The sequence below is a fragment of the Synchiropus splendidus genome, chromosome 3 (genome assembly GCF_027744825.2).
Source record: "Synchiropus splendidus isolate RoL2022-P1 chromosome 3, RoL_Sspl_1.0, whole genome shotgun sequence".
Lineage (NCBI taxonomy): Eukaryota > Metazoa > Chordata > Actinopteri > Syngnathiformes > Callionymidae > Synchiropus > Synchiropus splendidus.
Genome location: NC_071336.1, coordinates 19,368,384 through 19,383,432, shown reverse-complemented (window position 1 = coordinate 19,383,432; position 15,049 = coordinate 19,368,384). Strand labels below are relative to the sequence as shown.

At 42.7% G+C, this 15,049-nt stretch overlaps 2 protein-coding genes across 4 annotated transcripts in view; one reads left to right on the top strand and one right to left on the bottom strand.

The window, feature by feature from the left end:
• The window catches only part of nphp3 (nephronophthisis 3), a 30,320-nt gene that overhangs the window by 5,575 nt on the left and 9,696 nt on the right, over positions 1-15,049 (top strand). The window contains exons 15-37 of one of the 2 annotated variants that reach the window (XM_053858578.1): positions 81-183; positions 332-414; positions 495-630; positions 728-892; positions 1,453-1,547; positions 1,628-1,750; positions 1,824-2,013; positions 2,248-2,489; positions 2,586-2,661; positions 2,736-2,863; positions 3,032-3,272; positions 3,336-3,461; positions 4,166-4,281; positions 4,428-4,569; positions 9,490-9,618; positions 10,020-10,145; positions 10,246-10,407; positions 11,156-11,320; positions 11,386-11,527; positions 12,119-12,240; positions 12,315-12,421; positions 14,632-14,743; positions 14,897-14,974. In XM_053858578.1, the coding sequence (XP_053714553.1) occupies positions 81-183; positions 332-414; positions 495-630; positions 728-892; positions 1,453-1,547; positions 1,628-1,750; positions 1,824-2,013; positions 2,248-2,489; positions 2,586-2,661; positions 2,736-2,863; positions 3,032-3,272; positions 3,336-3,461; positions 4,166-4,281; positions 4,428-4,569; positions 9,490-9,618; positions 10,020-10,145; positions 10,246-10,407; positions 11,156-11,320; positions 11,386-11,527; positions 12,119-12,240; positions 12,315-12,421; positions 14,632-14,743; positions 14,897-14,974 (3,109 nt within the window). Of the gene's footprint in view, positions 1-80; positions 184-331; positions 415-494; positions 631-727; positions 893-1,452; positions 1,548-1,627; positions 1,751-1,823; positions 2,014-2,247; positions 2,490-2,585; positions 2,662-2,735; positions 2,864-3,031; positions 3,273-3,335; positions 3,462-4,165; positions 4,282-4,427; positions 5,164-9,489; positions 9,619-10,019; positions 10,146-10,245; positions 10,408-11,155; positions 11,321-11,385; positions 11,528-12,118; positions 12,241-12,314; positions 12,422-14,631; positions 14,744-14,896; positions 14,975-15,049 lie in introns of those variants that run through there. The other variant, XM_053858577.1, reaches the window with a different exon arrangement.
• On the bottom strand, positions 5,069-9,083 carry uba5 (ubiquitin-like modifier activating enzyme 5). Of its 2 annotated transcripts, XM_053858587.1 has the most exons (13): positions 8,766-9,083; positions 8,621-8,666; positions 8,373-8,462; positions 8,172-8,281; positions 8,009-8,095; positions 7,855-7,939; positions 6,792-6,896; positions 6,597-6,724; positions 6,387-6,522; positions 6,240-6,318; positions 5,833-5,939; positions 5,335-5,422; positions 5,069-5,251 (listed from the first exon to the last, which is right to left on the bottom strand). In XM_053858587.1, the coding sequence occupies exons 1-12, from the start codon at positions 8,933-8,935 to the stop codon at positions 5,345-5,347; spliced, it is 1,221 nt and encodes a 406-aa protein (XP_053714562.1). In that variant the 5' UTR covers positions 8,936-9,083; the 3' UTR covers positions 5,069-5,251; positions 5,335-5,344. The 2 variants fall into 2 exon arrangements, with proteins under 2 accessions (XP_053714562.1, XP_053714561.1); XM_053858586.1 differs by having other exon boundaries at positions 5,069-5,422.

Here is a 15,049-nt window from a genome sequence, read left to right as displayed (position 1 = left end):
TAGACTTGATGAGTTATATATCAATATTTATTTGAGGAAATACAGTGATTCTTCACAGCAATGTCACTTCCATCTTCCAGATTGTGGCCAACACTTCACTTAGATCCCTTGAGTGCCAGAGAGGTCTGGAGTGTTGTGAGCGCGGAATGTCAAAGTGTGGACCTTCAGCTATCCAAGGACCAGGTGAGTGTGAGTTTCCAAAGGTGGCACTCACCTGGTCCCTGATCAGTGTAACCTTAACCCTAATAGAAACCCACCTACTGAGACTGGTGTCACTTTGGCCCACAGTCCTTTATTGTTATTTGTTCATAAAAAATATTTTTTTCTTCAGCAAAAGAAGTTGGAGAGACACTGCCGCTCTGCATCCACATGCAATGCTCTGTATGTCACTCTGCTCGCCAGGATAAGCACAAGGTTAAGTTTTAAAATTGTATTTTTACAATGCACAATAATAGTGATTTTATTAAAGCTGATTTGACTGACTGGTGTTGTAGTCGATCCTGCTGGTCCTTTGAGAAAAGCCTTGACCAGTGTCTGCACTGTCAGGATACACTGTCACTCTACCGCCTGACCCTCAAGATGACACTTGAATCACTTGGATCGGACAAAGAGCGGCACATGATGCGAGAGGTGACCAGCATTTAAGTAGAGCACGACTCGCATCTGTCTCTGAACTGCCAGTCATTTTGAGTTTTCAGTCCTGGCTGATCTCTGATTCTACTTGCAGATACTGTGCCTCGTGTATTCGAGCCACAATGGAGTGAGCGAATCAGAGGTTCTAGATTTGTTCCCAGATCTGTGCTTCTCAGTTCTGTCCTCGCTGCTCAGCTCCCTGAGCAGACTCTGCATTGTGACCCTTCACTGTGGCCTCATCAGATTTCAGCATCTGCAGGTATTCTAACATGAATACATTGACGTGATTAAGAGGAGGAAGTCTGTAGCACTAAGAAAATGTTTATGCTGAACCTCTGAGGAAGTGTCTAACTACTATTACTGTAGTCACCTACCTGTGAGCTTTTACTGTGTCACAACCATGAAACTCAGTGGTTGTGTTCCCCTTCTTTTTTCACCAGGTATTTCTTTTCCTAAAATTCTTCCAGCATGTTCTCTCCTCTTTACCGGTCCAAACCATTTGACCTCCCTAACGTTATCTCCAAAAACTTACGTTAAGCTGTCCTTCTGACAATGTGCTTTTGGCTTTTGGTCTTCTGAGTCACTCCCAATGAAAACATCTGCCATTTCTAACTCTGCTTCTTCTGCTCGGGTCACAGCTAGTGTCTCTAAACCATATATCTCACTACTGTCCTTTAGAGCTTCCCTTTTGCTCTAGCTACCACTTGTCTCACCCCTGACAGTTGCTCTCACCTGCTCCAACAAGCCTCTCTGCACTCTCCTCTTCACCTGCAACTATCAGCCTTAACCTGAAATATATTCTCTTGTTCGTCCTCTCAGGCACATGAAGCTGTGAAGTTGGAATTTCTTAGTGGTGGAAGCAGTTTGGCTTCCTACAGAGAAAAACTGATCCACTATTTTAGTCAACAACTCAGGTGCCTCTCTGCAAATTTCACTGTATGTCTATTATTGATCTCTGCGAAAACCTGCCATTTTGTGTCTCTGCTGCTTCCAGTCATGATCGTGTGACTTGGCGTGTGGCTGATGAACTTCCCTGGCTCCTGCAGCAGCAGGAGGACCGGAGCAAACTCCAACTCAGCCTGTTGAATCTGTTTGTGTCCCAAAACCTCTACAAGAGGTACATGTGCCTGACCATCCACCAGTCGACACACTCATTCATTGTGCCTTCATTTTGACTTTTGCTTCATCAGGGGTCACTTCTCAGAGCTCCTGGCCTACTGGCAATATGTGGGTAAAGACAAAAGCTCCATGGCCAATGAGTACTTTGAATCACTGAAACAGTATGAGAAGAGCTGTGAGGATGAAGACAGCATGACCAAACTGGCAAACCTGTATGAAACTTTGGGGCGTTTCCTGAGAGACCTCGGTCTGCCCAGTCAGGTAATGCTGTTACCAGATGACAAACCTTGATATAGTATACAGTGCAGTAGCTTTGCTTATTGACCAGAGTTAATGCCAGTCCATTTGTTGTTGCTAATAATGGATGTTTAGAAGATTCGTTTTTTTGTGAAATTCTAACCTACCATGTAACCATGTACTGGTGGTTTTGGATTTTAAAGGAAAAGTGAGGTGATGTTTTTAGCTTTCTACAAATGACTGTATCTGTCTGTGCAGGCTGTGGCTCCTTTACAAAGATCGCTGGAGATTCGGGAGACGGCACTGGATCCTGACCATCCCAGTGTGGCCCGCTCGCTGCACCAGCTGGCTGGAGTTTATGTCCAGTGGAAGAAATACGGCAACGCAGAGCAGTTGTACAAACAAGCCCTGGAGATCAGTGAGAATGCTTACGGGGCCGAGCACGCCAGTGTGGCACGAGAGCTGGAGTCACTCGCCATGCTGTACCAGAAGCAAAACAAGTACTAACCCTTTCTTTATTGAAAGATAGCGTTGTTATTTCAAGTGTTTTGTGGTGTATTGTGCATAAAATATTTTGCCACTGCTTTCATATTAAGGTACGAGCAAGCAGAGAAGCTCAAAAAGAGGTCTGTGAAGATTCGCCAGAAAACGGCTCGCCAGAAAGGTCACATGGTGAGCTTATGTTTTAGTATAGCACGCACACTGCCGTTGTTTTAGACGCTGATGTTGAAGTTTGTTTTTGGCAGTATGGTTTTACACTGCTGAGGCGCAGAGCACTGCAGCTGGAGGAGCTGACACTGGGGACTGATTCAGCCGACTGTGCCAAGACACTGAATGAACTCGGAGTTCTGTACTACCTCCAAAACAACCTCGAGTGAGTCACCGAACCCGTGTCTGCTAAGCTAGCTGGCTTACCTGATAATAAGTTGACATTTTATTGAGGACATATTGAAAACGAAATGTAAATAAACAAATATTATTTGGTTGTTCTCAACTGGAACACTGACTTTCACAAAATAAATCCTGCTTTTCTTGTCATCAGTGCAGCCAAAGTGTTCCTGACCCGCTCTCTAGAGATGCGGCAACGTGTCCTCGGTTCAGACCATCCAGACTGCGCTCAGTCTCTGAACAACCTGGCGGCTCTGCACACGGAGAGAAGAGAGTATGAAACAGCCGAGGACATGTATGAAAGGGCGCTGAACATCCGCAAAAAAGCCTTATCTCCGGATCACCCGTCGCTGGCCTACACTCTCAAACATTTGGCCATGCTCTACAAACGCAGAGTGAGTGTTCCATTCATTGATCCTGACTCGGACTTTTGAGTGTAACTTTTGTTTGGTGTGCAGGGAAAACTCGAGAAAGCCCTGCCGCTGTATGAACTCTCTCTGGAAATCAGAGAAAAGAGTTTTGGGCCTAAACACCCGAGCGTGGCAACAGCACTGGTGAATCTGGCGGTAATCTACTGCCAACTGGTAAGAGTTTGAAGATCCTGCTGAGGATTGGTATTGGTGAAACTCAAAAAACATTTACTGCAAATTTGACACTTTAAATGGTGCTTTTTGTCCTACACATTTATGCTTCTATAGCAATGGGAGAGTCCATATGTAAATATTGAGAAAATCTAAAACAAAGTTACATCCTGGACAAACATTTAAAAGCCTTAATATCAATCCAGCAGGTGAAATCACTGTAGTTCCCGAGTTATCCAGATGAAGAGAATTGCATTGTCGTGATTTTGGAAAGATATCAAATAAGATGTTGATTTTTATAGATTAAATATGAAAAAATAATGTCAGTGAAAATATATCAGTGAGATTTTAAGATGTTTTTAGGAATGAAGGTCAATGTCAAGGTAGCTTTATTCTGCAATATGTGCAACATACAGTTGATTGAAAGTGTGAATTCAATGGCCTTGTTGCTGCGGAGACAAGATGGTAAGCAAGCAAAAAATTACACGACGTTGGTGCAAGAAAAATAAATTGTCTGACAGTAAAGAAAAAAAATGAATGTAGACAATTTTAAAAGTATAAGCTAAAGTGTTTGACCTGAATGTGTTCTCTGGGGGTGTGAAACCCTATCACATGTGTCTATGTTTGTTGGCCTGGCAGGTTTCATTTTACCCTCGGGGTGATTCTTAAATAAGTTATTGGATTTTTCTTGTCACTCTCCTTCACAGAAGAAGCACACGGAAGCGTTGCCCTTGTACGAGCGAGCTCTGAAAGTTTATGAAGACAGCTTAGGGCGCTCACATCCTCGTGTTGGAGAGACGCTGAAGAACTTGGCAGTACTCAGGTATGTAGTATTAAATTATGGATTGGCTTGCACAGAAGACGTGGACCTCCAGCTTTACAGCTGAAGGTGCATGATGCGGCTGAAGTGGTCAGGAATACAAAGAATAGGTTGGAAGGCAATTGTGACCAATTTTCTTCTTCTTGTAGCTATGAAGAGGGCGACTTTGAGAAAGCAGCCGAGCTGTACAAGAGAGCCATGGAGATTAAGGAGGCGGAGCCATCATTGGTGTGTGGGAATGCTCCATCAAGACACTCGTCCAGTGGGGACACGTTTAGTCTGAGGGGACCCGTCCCCATCCTGCATGGACCCAGGTGATCTTCAGTGGTACTGATCTTTAGACCAGACAGAGCTAATTGCAACATACAGTATGTGTACAATACAAGGTTATTGCCTACTGTGAGAGTAATATTGTCATTTGTAGAGTCATCTGTTGCATCTGTGACCTTACTATCGACCTTCAAGGCTAATTTTGTTTAAAAAAACAAACCAAAAAAGCTTCTTCATAAGTCATCAGTAATTCATATTTAAATAAGGCCAAATTATGGTGTACATGAGAAGAAAGCTGCTTGAGTCTTATATTCAGTATTGCACGTTTTATTCAATTTATTACAGCTATTTTTAACTGTTACTGTAACTGCCACACAATCGTGTCTCGATTATACAGATCAACTCAAACTACATGAAATGAAGAACCAGAATTGTGTGTTCAGTGCCATGTTTATGTTGTGTTTTATTTTTATATCTGTGTATTTATGTGAAGAAGAAAAATGAAACAAAAATGTCTTCTAATAAATATTTTATTGAAACAAATGAAACATTGTTGATGTGTCGTATGAGGCTGAGCGACAAGCAAAGCACAGTCAGGATTGAAACCATCACATGCACAATTGGGGTTTTGTATTTACATTTGAACACAGAGTGGCATGGAGATTCAATTCCTCATTCGACTCATATATCCACTTGTTGCTCTCTTTTAAAAAAAAAAAAAACCCATCTGTTAGTTTTATTCCTCATGCTTATTTCGAATCAGGAATTATGTCATATCAAACCAACATTTAGTCGACTACAGCTTCTTCATCTGGGCCATCAGGTCTTCCAGGCTCTGCTCGGTCTCTTCCACTGTCTCTCCACTCGCTGTGTTCTGAGCCACAAGGAGAAGAATCGATACAAATTCATCGTGGAGTCACACATTACACTGCAGACTCAAGTTAGGATGTGTCTTACTGGTAGGTCAGATCATTCTTGTCTCCCCTGATCCATTTAAGGATCACCAAAGATCTTGTACATCCTCTTATGATTTATATTCAAGGTTATAGTAAAGGAAAATGTTCCTTTTACTGTGGCATTATGTGCTAAGGATCCGGGTTTAGTTCATTGCATCGATTCCTCTTGTTTTGGTCACATCCATGAAAAACTTTGTTTCACTGCATCACGTACGAACTGTGCTATATAGTGAAAAGTGAATGACTTAATAAATGGAAAGTACTTGTCTTTCCTTACTTTTTAAACTCGGCTAAAAAAGACTTTCTCGACTGACTTCACTTTACTGACCTCAGATGGAATGGTGTAAGCCACAGTGATGCCCTCTGGGAGATCAGGAACAGGTGCGGATGAGCCCTCCAAATCTTTCTCAGTCACCTCTGATACCAGCTCTATACCTGCAAGTAGTAGTTGGATAATCGACCTTCAATCTGAACACAAGCAGACCCAACATTTTTCTGAATGTTTGCCCTTGATATTGTCCAAACTGAAAGATTGCAGTCAAATAAAGTTGTGTACTAGAGTCTGTTAAAGAGCCCTCACTGACAGATTGTGGATTTCATGGATGCTTGAAACATGCTTGCACCAATGTTAGATAATGAAAAAACTCTTCTCAAGTGAACAGTGTAACTTTTTCAATGAATGTAAATGATTCCATTTCTTTAAAATGATTTGGGACTGGCCAACTCTGTACTCACCCCACTCATTGTCCTCATGCACAACCTCTTCCACCTCCTCCTGAACTTCTTCCACTTTGGGTTTTTCTGCTTCTTTTTTCTAAAAATTCCACATTGATAATTCATGAAGATTGTCATTATTTTCGAGTTACTTCCAAAGGCTCTCACGTTGTACTCCTCCTGCTGCCTCCTGCAGTGTTGATCGTTACACTGGGGGTTGGGTTTCATGGCCATGGTGGGGAAGAAGTCCTGCATGGCGTTGTAGCCGAGGTAATAACTGACGCTTCCGAACTTTAACAAATACCTGACAAAACAAAACCCAACATGAATTTCCATAAGACTTGGCGACAAAATATGTCTTCACTTCAAAAGCCCTACTTGAGAACATTCTGCACCAGAATCCCTGCAACAACCCCCATTGTGGTTGGTAAACTCGCCGCACAGACTCCCTCTCTCTTCAGGGTCTTCTCATCGATGTTGGCGGCCACTACGAGAGGCGGCGCACACTGTGGCAGACAAAAATGAGCGTGGTCATGGATGGAAACTAACAGTTCAGGCTGAGAGGCCACGCACAGCAAAACAGGCCGTCTCCCCGGGGCGGATGAGCTGAATGTGTCCTGACACGGCGTTCTCGCTCACTCCAGACTCCATCCAGACCTGACCCAGTTCATTACAGGCCTGAAAAAAACAGGAGCAGATACATCTAAATGATCTGCTGACACGATACCACAACACTGATAAATTTAGAGATGCACATGACAAGCTTTAAAATACAGTACTAGCCAGGCTTTTCACGAGGATTTTGAAACAGGGCGTCCAAAACCCTGCCCACAACCCCACTTCCCCTCCCGACACACCATGCCAATGACTGACAACTAACAACTTGCTTTGTAAAAAACAATGTTGTAAACATCTATTTGTACCAAAATAACTAGATAAACAACAAATAAACAAGCATCTTAACAGACATGAAGTCAGTAACTGTTGCACAGTAACACTTTTACTTGGCTGACTCTGATGAATAATAATAATAATAATAGTAATAATAATAACATGTTTATAATGATTCTTTCCCTTACTACAAGCCATCGTGTGTACAGCCTTGTGCCTACATCTTTTTTCATATATTTATGCAAGATAAGCATCCAGTTGTATCGGCTGTGATGGTTTACTAAACTTTCAAAACCACAACATTCATTCATTCAAACAATACATGTATAAAGGCTCGTCGCTTGACTCAATTAATAGAACTACTCGAATTTTGATCCCTGTGAAGCTATTTTGTTCTCATTTTGAAAGGGCTGTGTGTTCGTCTGCTTGCAGCTGGGAAGTGAATTTGGATCATAGTTGGCGATATTACTGGCCGGAAACACAATTTAATGTAAACCAGTGAGATGACACTACGAGTTGGGCAATATACAGACACTAATAATACATTTAGGGCGTCCTGCTGAGGAAACAGGGCGTCGGTTTTGAGTGCTGGAGGGCGTCCATTTTTCCGCTGGATGCCCAAGATGCCCTCTAGCTAAAAGTGTGGTAATAGCAATAACATTGTTATTATAGATGACTAAATGGATTTGTTGAAACTTTTTGTTTTTGTTGGTACTAGTAACAAATAAATGTTAGTCATGCTCACTGTGTTGATAGCCATCCGGGCCTCGAAGTTGTCCACGCAGCTCAGGACCAAATCTACAGCAGTCCCTTCCTCCAGCCCGCCATTACTGAAAAGATAAAAGAACTTTACAGCATGCAGTTTTAAAGGTGACCAAAACAAACACAGCGGTACTGACCTAATTCGCTCCATGAAATGTGTAAAATTTTCCATCGTGGTGATGTTGTAGTTGTGAGTCTCGAATGACACATCAGGGTTTATATTTCTGTCAGGAAAATAAAGGTCCATTTTGATGAAAAAGGTGATCTTTTACTCTGCCAGTTGGCGTTTCCTCCCTTTACCTGAGGGTGTGTTCTGCTGCCTCCACTTTACTGAGTCCAGCCTGGTGCGGCTGGAAGAACAGTCGGTTCATATTTGCCAGCTCGACTTTATCGTAGTCAAAGAGGAGCAACTGGGGCAACAAAAAGGTCAGTAAGCAGACAGAATTCTGGGGCAAATTTAGAGGACTAACATGGTAGGAACAAGGAAAGAGTTTGTATTACCTTACCAATGCCGCACCGTGTGAGCATTTCAGCGGTCACACTGCCGACTCCACCAACACCCACCACTGCCACGGTGAAAGTACGGATGTTCTGAGGAGCAAGAGAAGAACAACTCATCTTATATCCATCTTGAATAAGTCAGGATACTGTACCAACTACAGTATATGGGGGGAGGGGGTTACTTTAATATCATGAGCAATGAAAGTGACTCGTGTCTTGCCTAAACATGTACAGTATTATCCACCAACCTCGTAATTCTCAACTATCCCCATCCTCTTCAGAGCCATCAGGCGACTGCAACAAAGACAGCACCAACATATGTGTCACCGGGCGTTGACTTTCTCCCACAAATCCAAATGATACATTTATTAAATAGGTGCAAGGTAAACTCACCTATATGGGTTTGAATCGACAACCTCAGCGCTCATTTTGTCAATTCTCGGTCTGTGAAGTTCCATGGTTTGAGCATCACCCAGTGCGCCCTGCTGCTGCTGCTGCTTACACTTGATCAGTTCGTTTTCTAACTCCCTGACACGCAGTTTTAACTCCTCTACTGTCGCCATTGTGTTGAAAACAACCTAGCGAGACGGTAACCGTGAAATGAACACGAGTGCGTCACGATTTAACGTCGCAATTCCTCGGATGAATCGGCTTGGAAAGTACACGTCTTCCAAACTGTCATGACGTGTGTCACTGCGAATGGTGTCCGTGTTAAAGCAAACGTTCCGACATGCAGCAGCAATGATTCACCAGAAGCTCAAAACATCGTTCATATAAAAAAATTATGAAACTGCATTTGTTAAAACAAAATTTAATTTTAGTTTTAAAATAATTAAGTCAAACGACCAACCACGGAAATGGCGTAGTATATATACATCCGGTCGGGGGCGACCATTGAACGATGAGTTTTCCTGCAAATTATTAATCTACTTTTTAAAGTCATGGACGAAACAACGACTCCTGTGAGGGAGCAGCACAAATTCAGCGTTGGCAGACTTCACCAGTATTTGTCTTCCAACTCGCTGCTGTCGGTCGGTGACAGTTTGAATCTCAGACAGTACAGGTAAGTGACACAAGTTGAGGTAAAGGCGACAACCAGCCTCACAGATGTCCCAAGATAGTAATGGCTTCCTGGTTTGTTCTCAGCGCCGGGCAGTCAAACCCCACTTTTCTAATCCAAACACCGTCCAAAAGATATGTACTCAGGAAGAAACCAGCAGGAGAGCTGCTGCCTGGAGCTCACAAGGTGAGCTTGTTCATGTTTATGCACAACTTTTCCAGTTGAACCGATTGCACTTGGGTAACTTGAAATAAATCGCCTGTAAGTCAAATATTAAATCATTTAATTTTTCATTGGACACCCAAGACTTTCATTTTTTTATTTAAATATTGAAAATGATAATAAAAATAAAATGTTTTTATCCAGCTGTGATTGGCATTTGTTATTATTGGATATCCAGTTTATTTCATCCCACTTGATTTATTTTTTCAAATCCAATTTCAGGGATCATTCTCATTTCACAGCAAAGTGTGACACTTAATTTACTTGACAATTTGGAATAACAAACAACAACAAAGAGGAGGTAAACGTCTTGCATAATAATCAAAGACATATTTCTGATATGTCATCTTTGTTGTTGACTGAAGGTTGATCGGGAATTTCGAGTCCAAAAGTCTTTGTTCGCGGCGGGTTTTCCAGTACCACGTCCTCTCCTCTACTGTGCTGATGCTGAAGTTATTGGCACTGAATTTTACCTGATGGATCATGTGGCGGTAAGAGCTAAAAAAAACAATGCTGTGGTGGGAAAAAGGTTACAGTTTGTAATATTTATAAATATTGTGATATGTATTTTGCATGATTCTTATCAAGCAGGGTCGTATATTCCGAGATCACCGTCTGCCGGGAGTGAGCCCTGCAGAGAGAACAGCATTGTATGTAGCGGCAGTGGAGGTTTTGGCAAAGTTGCATTCCTTGAATGTGGCAACACTCAACCTTGAGGGATTTGGAAGAGGTCCGGGATACTGCAGAAGACAGGTGAGATTACTGCTTTTTGGCGCCACACCCTTGCTATTCTTTTTCTTTTTTTCCTTTCGGCTTCTCCCTTCAGGGGTAGCCACAACGGATCATCTTCCTCTTCTCTCAAACCTACAAACCTCATGTCCTCCTTCACCACGTCCTCCTCTTTGGCCTTCCTCTCGACCTTTTGCCTGGCAGTTCCAACCTCAACATCTTCCTACCAATGTACTGGCTATCTCTCCTCTGTACATGTCCAAACCATCTCCATCTAGCCTCTCTGACTTTGTCTCCTAAACACCTGACCACATGTGCTGTCCCTCTGATCTACTGCTTCCTGATCCTATCCATCCTGCTCACTCCCAGAGAGAACCTCAGCATCTTCATCTCTGCCTCCTGTCTTTTCCTCAGTGCCACTGTTTCCAAACCATACAACATTGCTAGCCTGACCACCGTTTTCTCCACCTTCCCTTGTGCTCTAACCACACATCACAATGTCATCTGCAAACATCATCGTCCAAGGGGCTTCTTGTCTAACCTCATCTGTCAACCTGTCCATCACCATCGCAAAGAGGAAGGGGCTCAGAGCTGAGCCTTGGTGCAGTCCCACCTCCACCTTGAACTCATCTGTGACACCTGCAGCACACCTCACCACCGTCTTACATCTGGCATACATGTCCTGCACCACTCCAACATTCTTCTCTGCCACTCCAGACTTCCTCATACCATAATGCTATTGATATTGATAATATTGATGTTTTTTCTGAAGGTGTCAGTCTGGGGGAAGCAGTACTCTGCAGCGGCACACAAGGACATTCCTGCCATGGACGAGCTCTCCGATTGGTTGATGAAGAATTTGCCATCCAATGATAATGAGGTCACACTGGTGCATGGTGATTTCAGACTGGAAAACCTGATCTTCCACCCATCAGAGGTAGGAGGTGTTTTTGATAAATATACATCGTGCTGCATTCTTAACCCAGTGTCTCCCCCCGATAGTCCCGTGTGATTGCTGTGTTGGACTGGGAGTTGTCCACGACAGGACAGCCACTGAGTGACCTGGCCTACTTCTTCATGCCTCACTACTGGCCGACAAGTCTTGGTGTCATCAGTACCATGGGCAGCGTTAAAGGAATTGAGGGTATGAAAACACGTGCTTCCTAAACCTTTTTTTTTTTTGCTTAAAAAGGGCAGATCTATTGGTCTTTGGCCCTTCAAGCAGACCTGGGCAAAGTGCGGCCCAGGGGCCATATGTGGCCCTTTACCTGAGTTTTTGCAGCTCTCATGAGGTCAGACTAAAAATAACACAACTGATTTCATCGTATTATGTCATTTAAAAAAAATCCTGTTTCTGTTTAAGCCAGTAGTTCAAAAGGAATTACAACACATTTTCTGTTATTGTAATTTTTTTTTCTTCTTTTCGTTTGTCATTTTAGTATTTCCCTCAAAAATTCAACAATTTTAAATATATTTTGAAATATATCTTTTCATCTTCGATGTTTGGTCCATAGTTCTATAATATTTTCTATTCAAATAAAATGTACGTAAAATTATTTTTTTATAGGGTCCAGGCCAGATTTACACATGGTTCATTTCATCCTTGTTACTATAGATTTTTTCCATCAAATTTCATAGTCATTGCTGGTTTCCTGTGGGCATGATGGCCGCTGACAGGCGTCATAGTTTATAATGTGGCCCTTTAGGAAATCTAACTGCCCACCTCTGCCTTCAGGTATTCCTGAGGTTGGTGATCTTCTTTCCATATACTGTCGCTGTCGGGGGATCCCACAGACTTTGCCAAATCTCAACTTCTACTTGGCTTTATCCGTCTTCAAGTTGGCGGGAATAGCCCAGGTAACCTCAAGTGTGGTCCAGCTATAATTTAGGGTGCATGCTCCTATTTATTGAAATTTGGTTTCCCCATTCAGGGAGTGTACGCCCGCCACCTGCTGGGTAACGCGAGTGCCCCGAATGCAGAGGAGTTTGGACAGTGTGTGGAGCCATTGGCAAGGGTCGGCCTTCAGCTGGCATCAAGGTTGGTGCTAAAAGATAGCAGTAGTCTTAATAGGCTTAAAAATAACATATGCCGTTTTAATTCTAAGCTTGATATGTTTTTTTAGTTGAAATTATTTCAATTTCCACTGGAATTGTTATGTAACGTGGTTAAATTGTGTATTTCTACACGGCGCTTGTTAAAACAAGAGCAAGCCGTACTACAAATGAGGCGCATCTCACCAGCTTATTCCTTCAAGCAGAGCATTTTCTCATTTGACACTCTCTACCTGCGATTGCGTTTTGGTGCTTCACCATGAAGGCCTGCCTTTCTATTTTTGTACATTTCTGTCCAAATGTTTGATTCCCAACATCATTTTAAATGATGCCTGCGCACCCTTGAGTCGAGCTGATATCACAAATCTGAAGTCATGGCCACTGCAGAGGTACTTCTGAAGTAGAAAGGAGCTTTGTCAAAGAGATGGTCAAGGCCAGCGTTGTGAACGTATGCATATCAATCAACAACAGATAAACTTCCCACCATTCGATCGCTTTTTATTGACTTCACAACCAAACATAACAAGAAGATGAAACTGTTCTTGTCACTGTTGCTTCACACAGCTGTGTAGTGAATGCAGATTGATCGTCTTGTTTGTAAACAAGGCTTTATTTAGATCACATGAAGCCGTATTGTTGTTTCAGACTGTCAGCAACATCATACTGTGGGTATTTACACCCATGACCAAAACTCAGTTTCTCGGAACAGAACGTAGCAAAAGTGAATGAATGAACATGAATCCACCAGTGATTGCTTAAGTCTGTATTTCATTGTTGCAAGATGTTATCTAGTCTAATCTAATTTTGAAACGAAAGGGTTGGCAGTCCGGGGTGTGAAACGGAACAGAGTGAGGTGTGTCTTTAGATGGCAGAGAGCGGCATTTGAGGCGTCCAAGTAGTTGTGTATTTTCCTTCGAAATTGCAGACAGCAAGCACTGCAGTGGTAGTGTGACTCTTCCTGCATCCCCATCTGCAGATGTCAATCACAGACTGAAAGGAGGTTCAAAAACACAGCAGGCGTTAACCCTGCATCTTACCCACACGTCCTCACATTCTGCATATCATCAACACAAACGTTGTTTATCTGCCCATTAAGTCTGTAGGTACAAAACATTCCCCCATATTGCACCACTGTCTTAACATGACTCTGTAAATGTGTATCCACATTTGAAAAATCTTCATTTTAAAACAGACAAAATGTTGCTCTAGATTAGAGACACACGACAACCTTAACCAAGTTCTGATCTTGTTTTTCCGACCTACCTAGCCTTATCTCCTACCTGTTGAGTTGAAACCAAGAAGTGCCTCCCTCTGCTAAAATGAAAAAAAAATCTTGTATTCAAAATCACAGATGGATGAGAACAAATCTGTGTATTGACGGAATGTTAGACACAGAGAGAAATGCAAGTCGGAACCTGTTGCTTTATTTAAAAAGAAATATTATTTTTTATTTTTAACTTATTTCATTAGATCAAGAAAAAAATTCTTGTGAAAAGGCTCCCTTAAGTTAAGTCCACAAACTGGGTTGCTACTGTATTTCTGTATTTCAAATTGGCGTCCTTTGCACATCAGTTGCACAATGCTGACCTGGAGCTTGACGGGCAACTTTAACGTCACGTGGTGTCTGAAGTCTGGTGCGAGGTGTAAACAGGCGCATGCGCCGACTCCACGCGGATCCTTTTCCTGCCAAGTGCGCCATCCGGTGGTGAAACGGCGCAGTCACCGAAGACTCTCTTCACGGCAGACTTTGTTGATAGTTTGATACGAGACGTTCGGACAAGCTGTCAGCATCAATTGCCTGTACTAGACTCTCACAGCCGCTCTGTCTTGTAGTTAAAAGGCAAGACTTTTGTATGTGCAAAGCTGTAGCATCTTTGAAACTCCACTGTGCAATCCTCCTGAAATTCTCCCGCTTTTCTATCTGTCGAGAGCATCACTGCCACCTACTGTAATGTGCGGTAATGCAATAAAGTTGTAATCCGTTATCCCTTTTTAGTCGATTAGATGACACGTAATTTATTCTTATGTCTACTACAGTCTCTGCGCTCTGCTGTTTTGACTGTTTGCCTGTAAATGAAGTTAGCTATTGTACTCTGAGTGCATTTGTTGTCCGTCAGTACGATTGTCGTCGTGTTTCAATGTGTTGTGATCTTTAGCAGGCTGTAAAAATGTGTACCTTTTGTTGTTTGTAACTAGCCCCAAAAGTGACCTGGCTCAAGAGCGACTGTTCATCCAGACAGCAAAAGGTCAAGCCATTCTACAGCAAGTCAAAGTGTTCATGAGAGACCACGTCCTCCCTGCTCAGAAGGTCAGCACCTCACGTTATTGCCCCGAAACAAACCTTATTATTGGTCATGACTTGCAAACATAAGACGTAGAACAGGATAATGTCACTTTCAGCTTTTTAATGTACGTGGACAACTGAGTCAGTTGACGCTGTTACAATGCAACTGTGTTGCAGGAAGTAGCCGCCTACTATTCTAAACATGCTAATGATCCACTAAGATGGAGCAGCCCGCCAGTCATGGACGAGCTAAAGGTGTGGTGATGTTGGCTCATCAGGGAGCAAATGGAAGTGTTAGCTGTTGTTGTTATTGAAGAATCATTATGACCA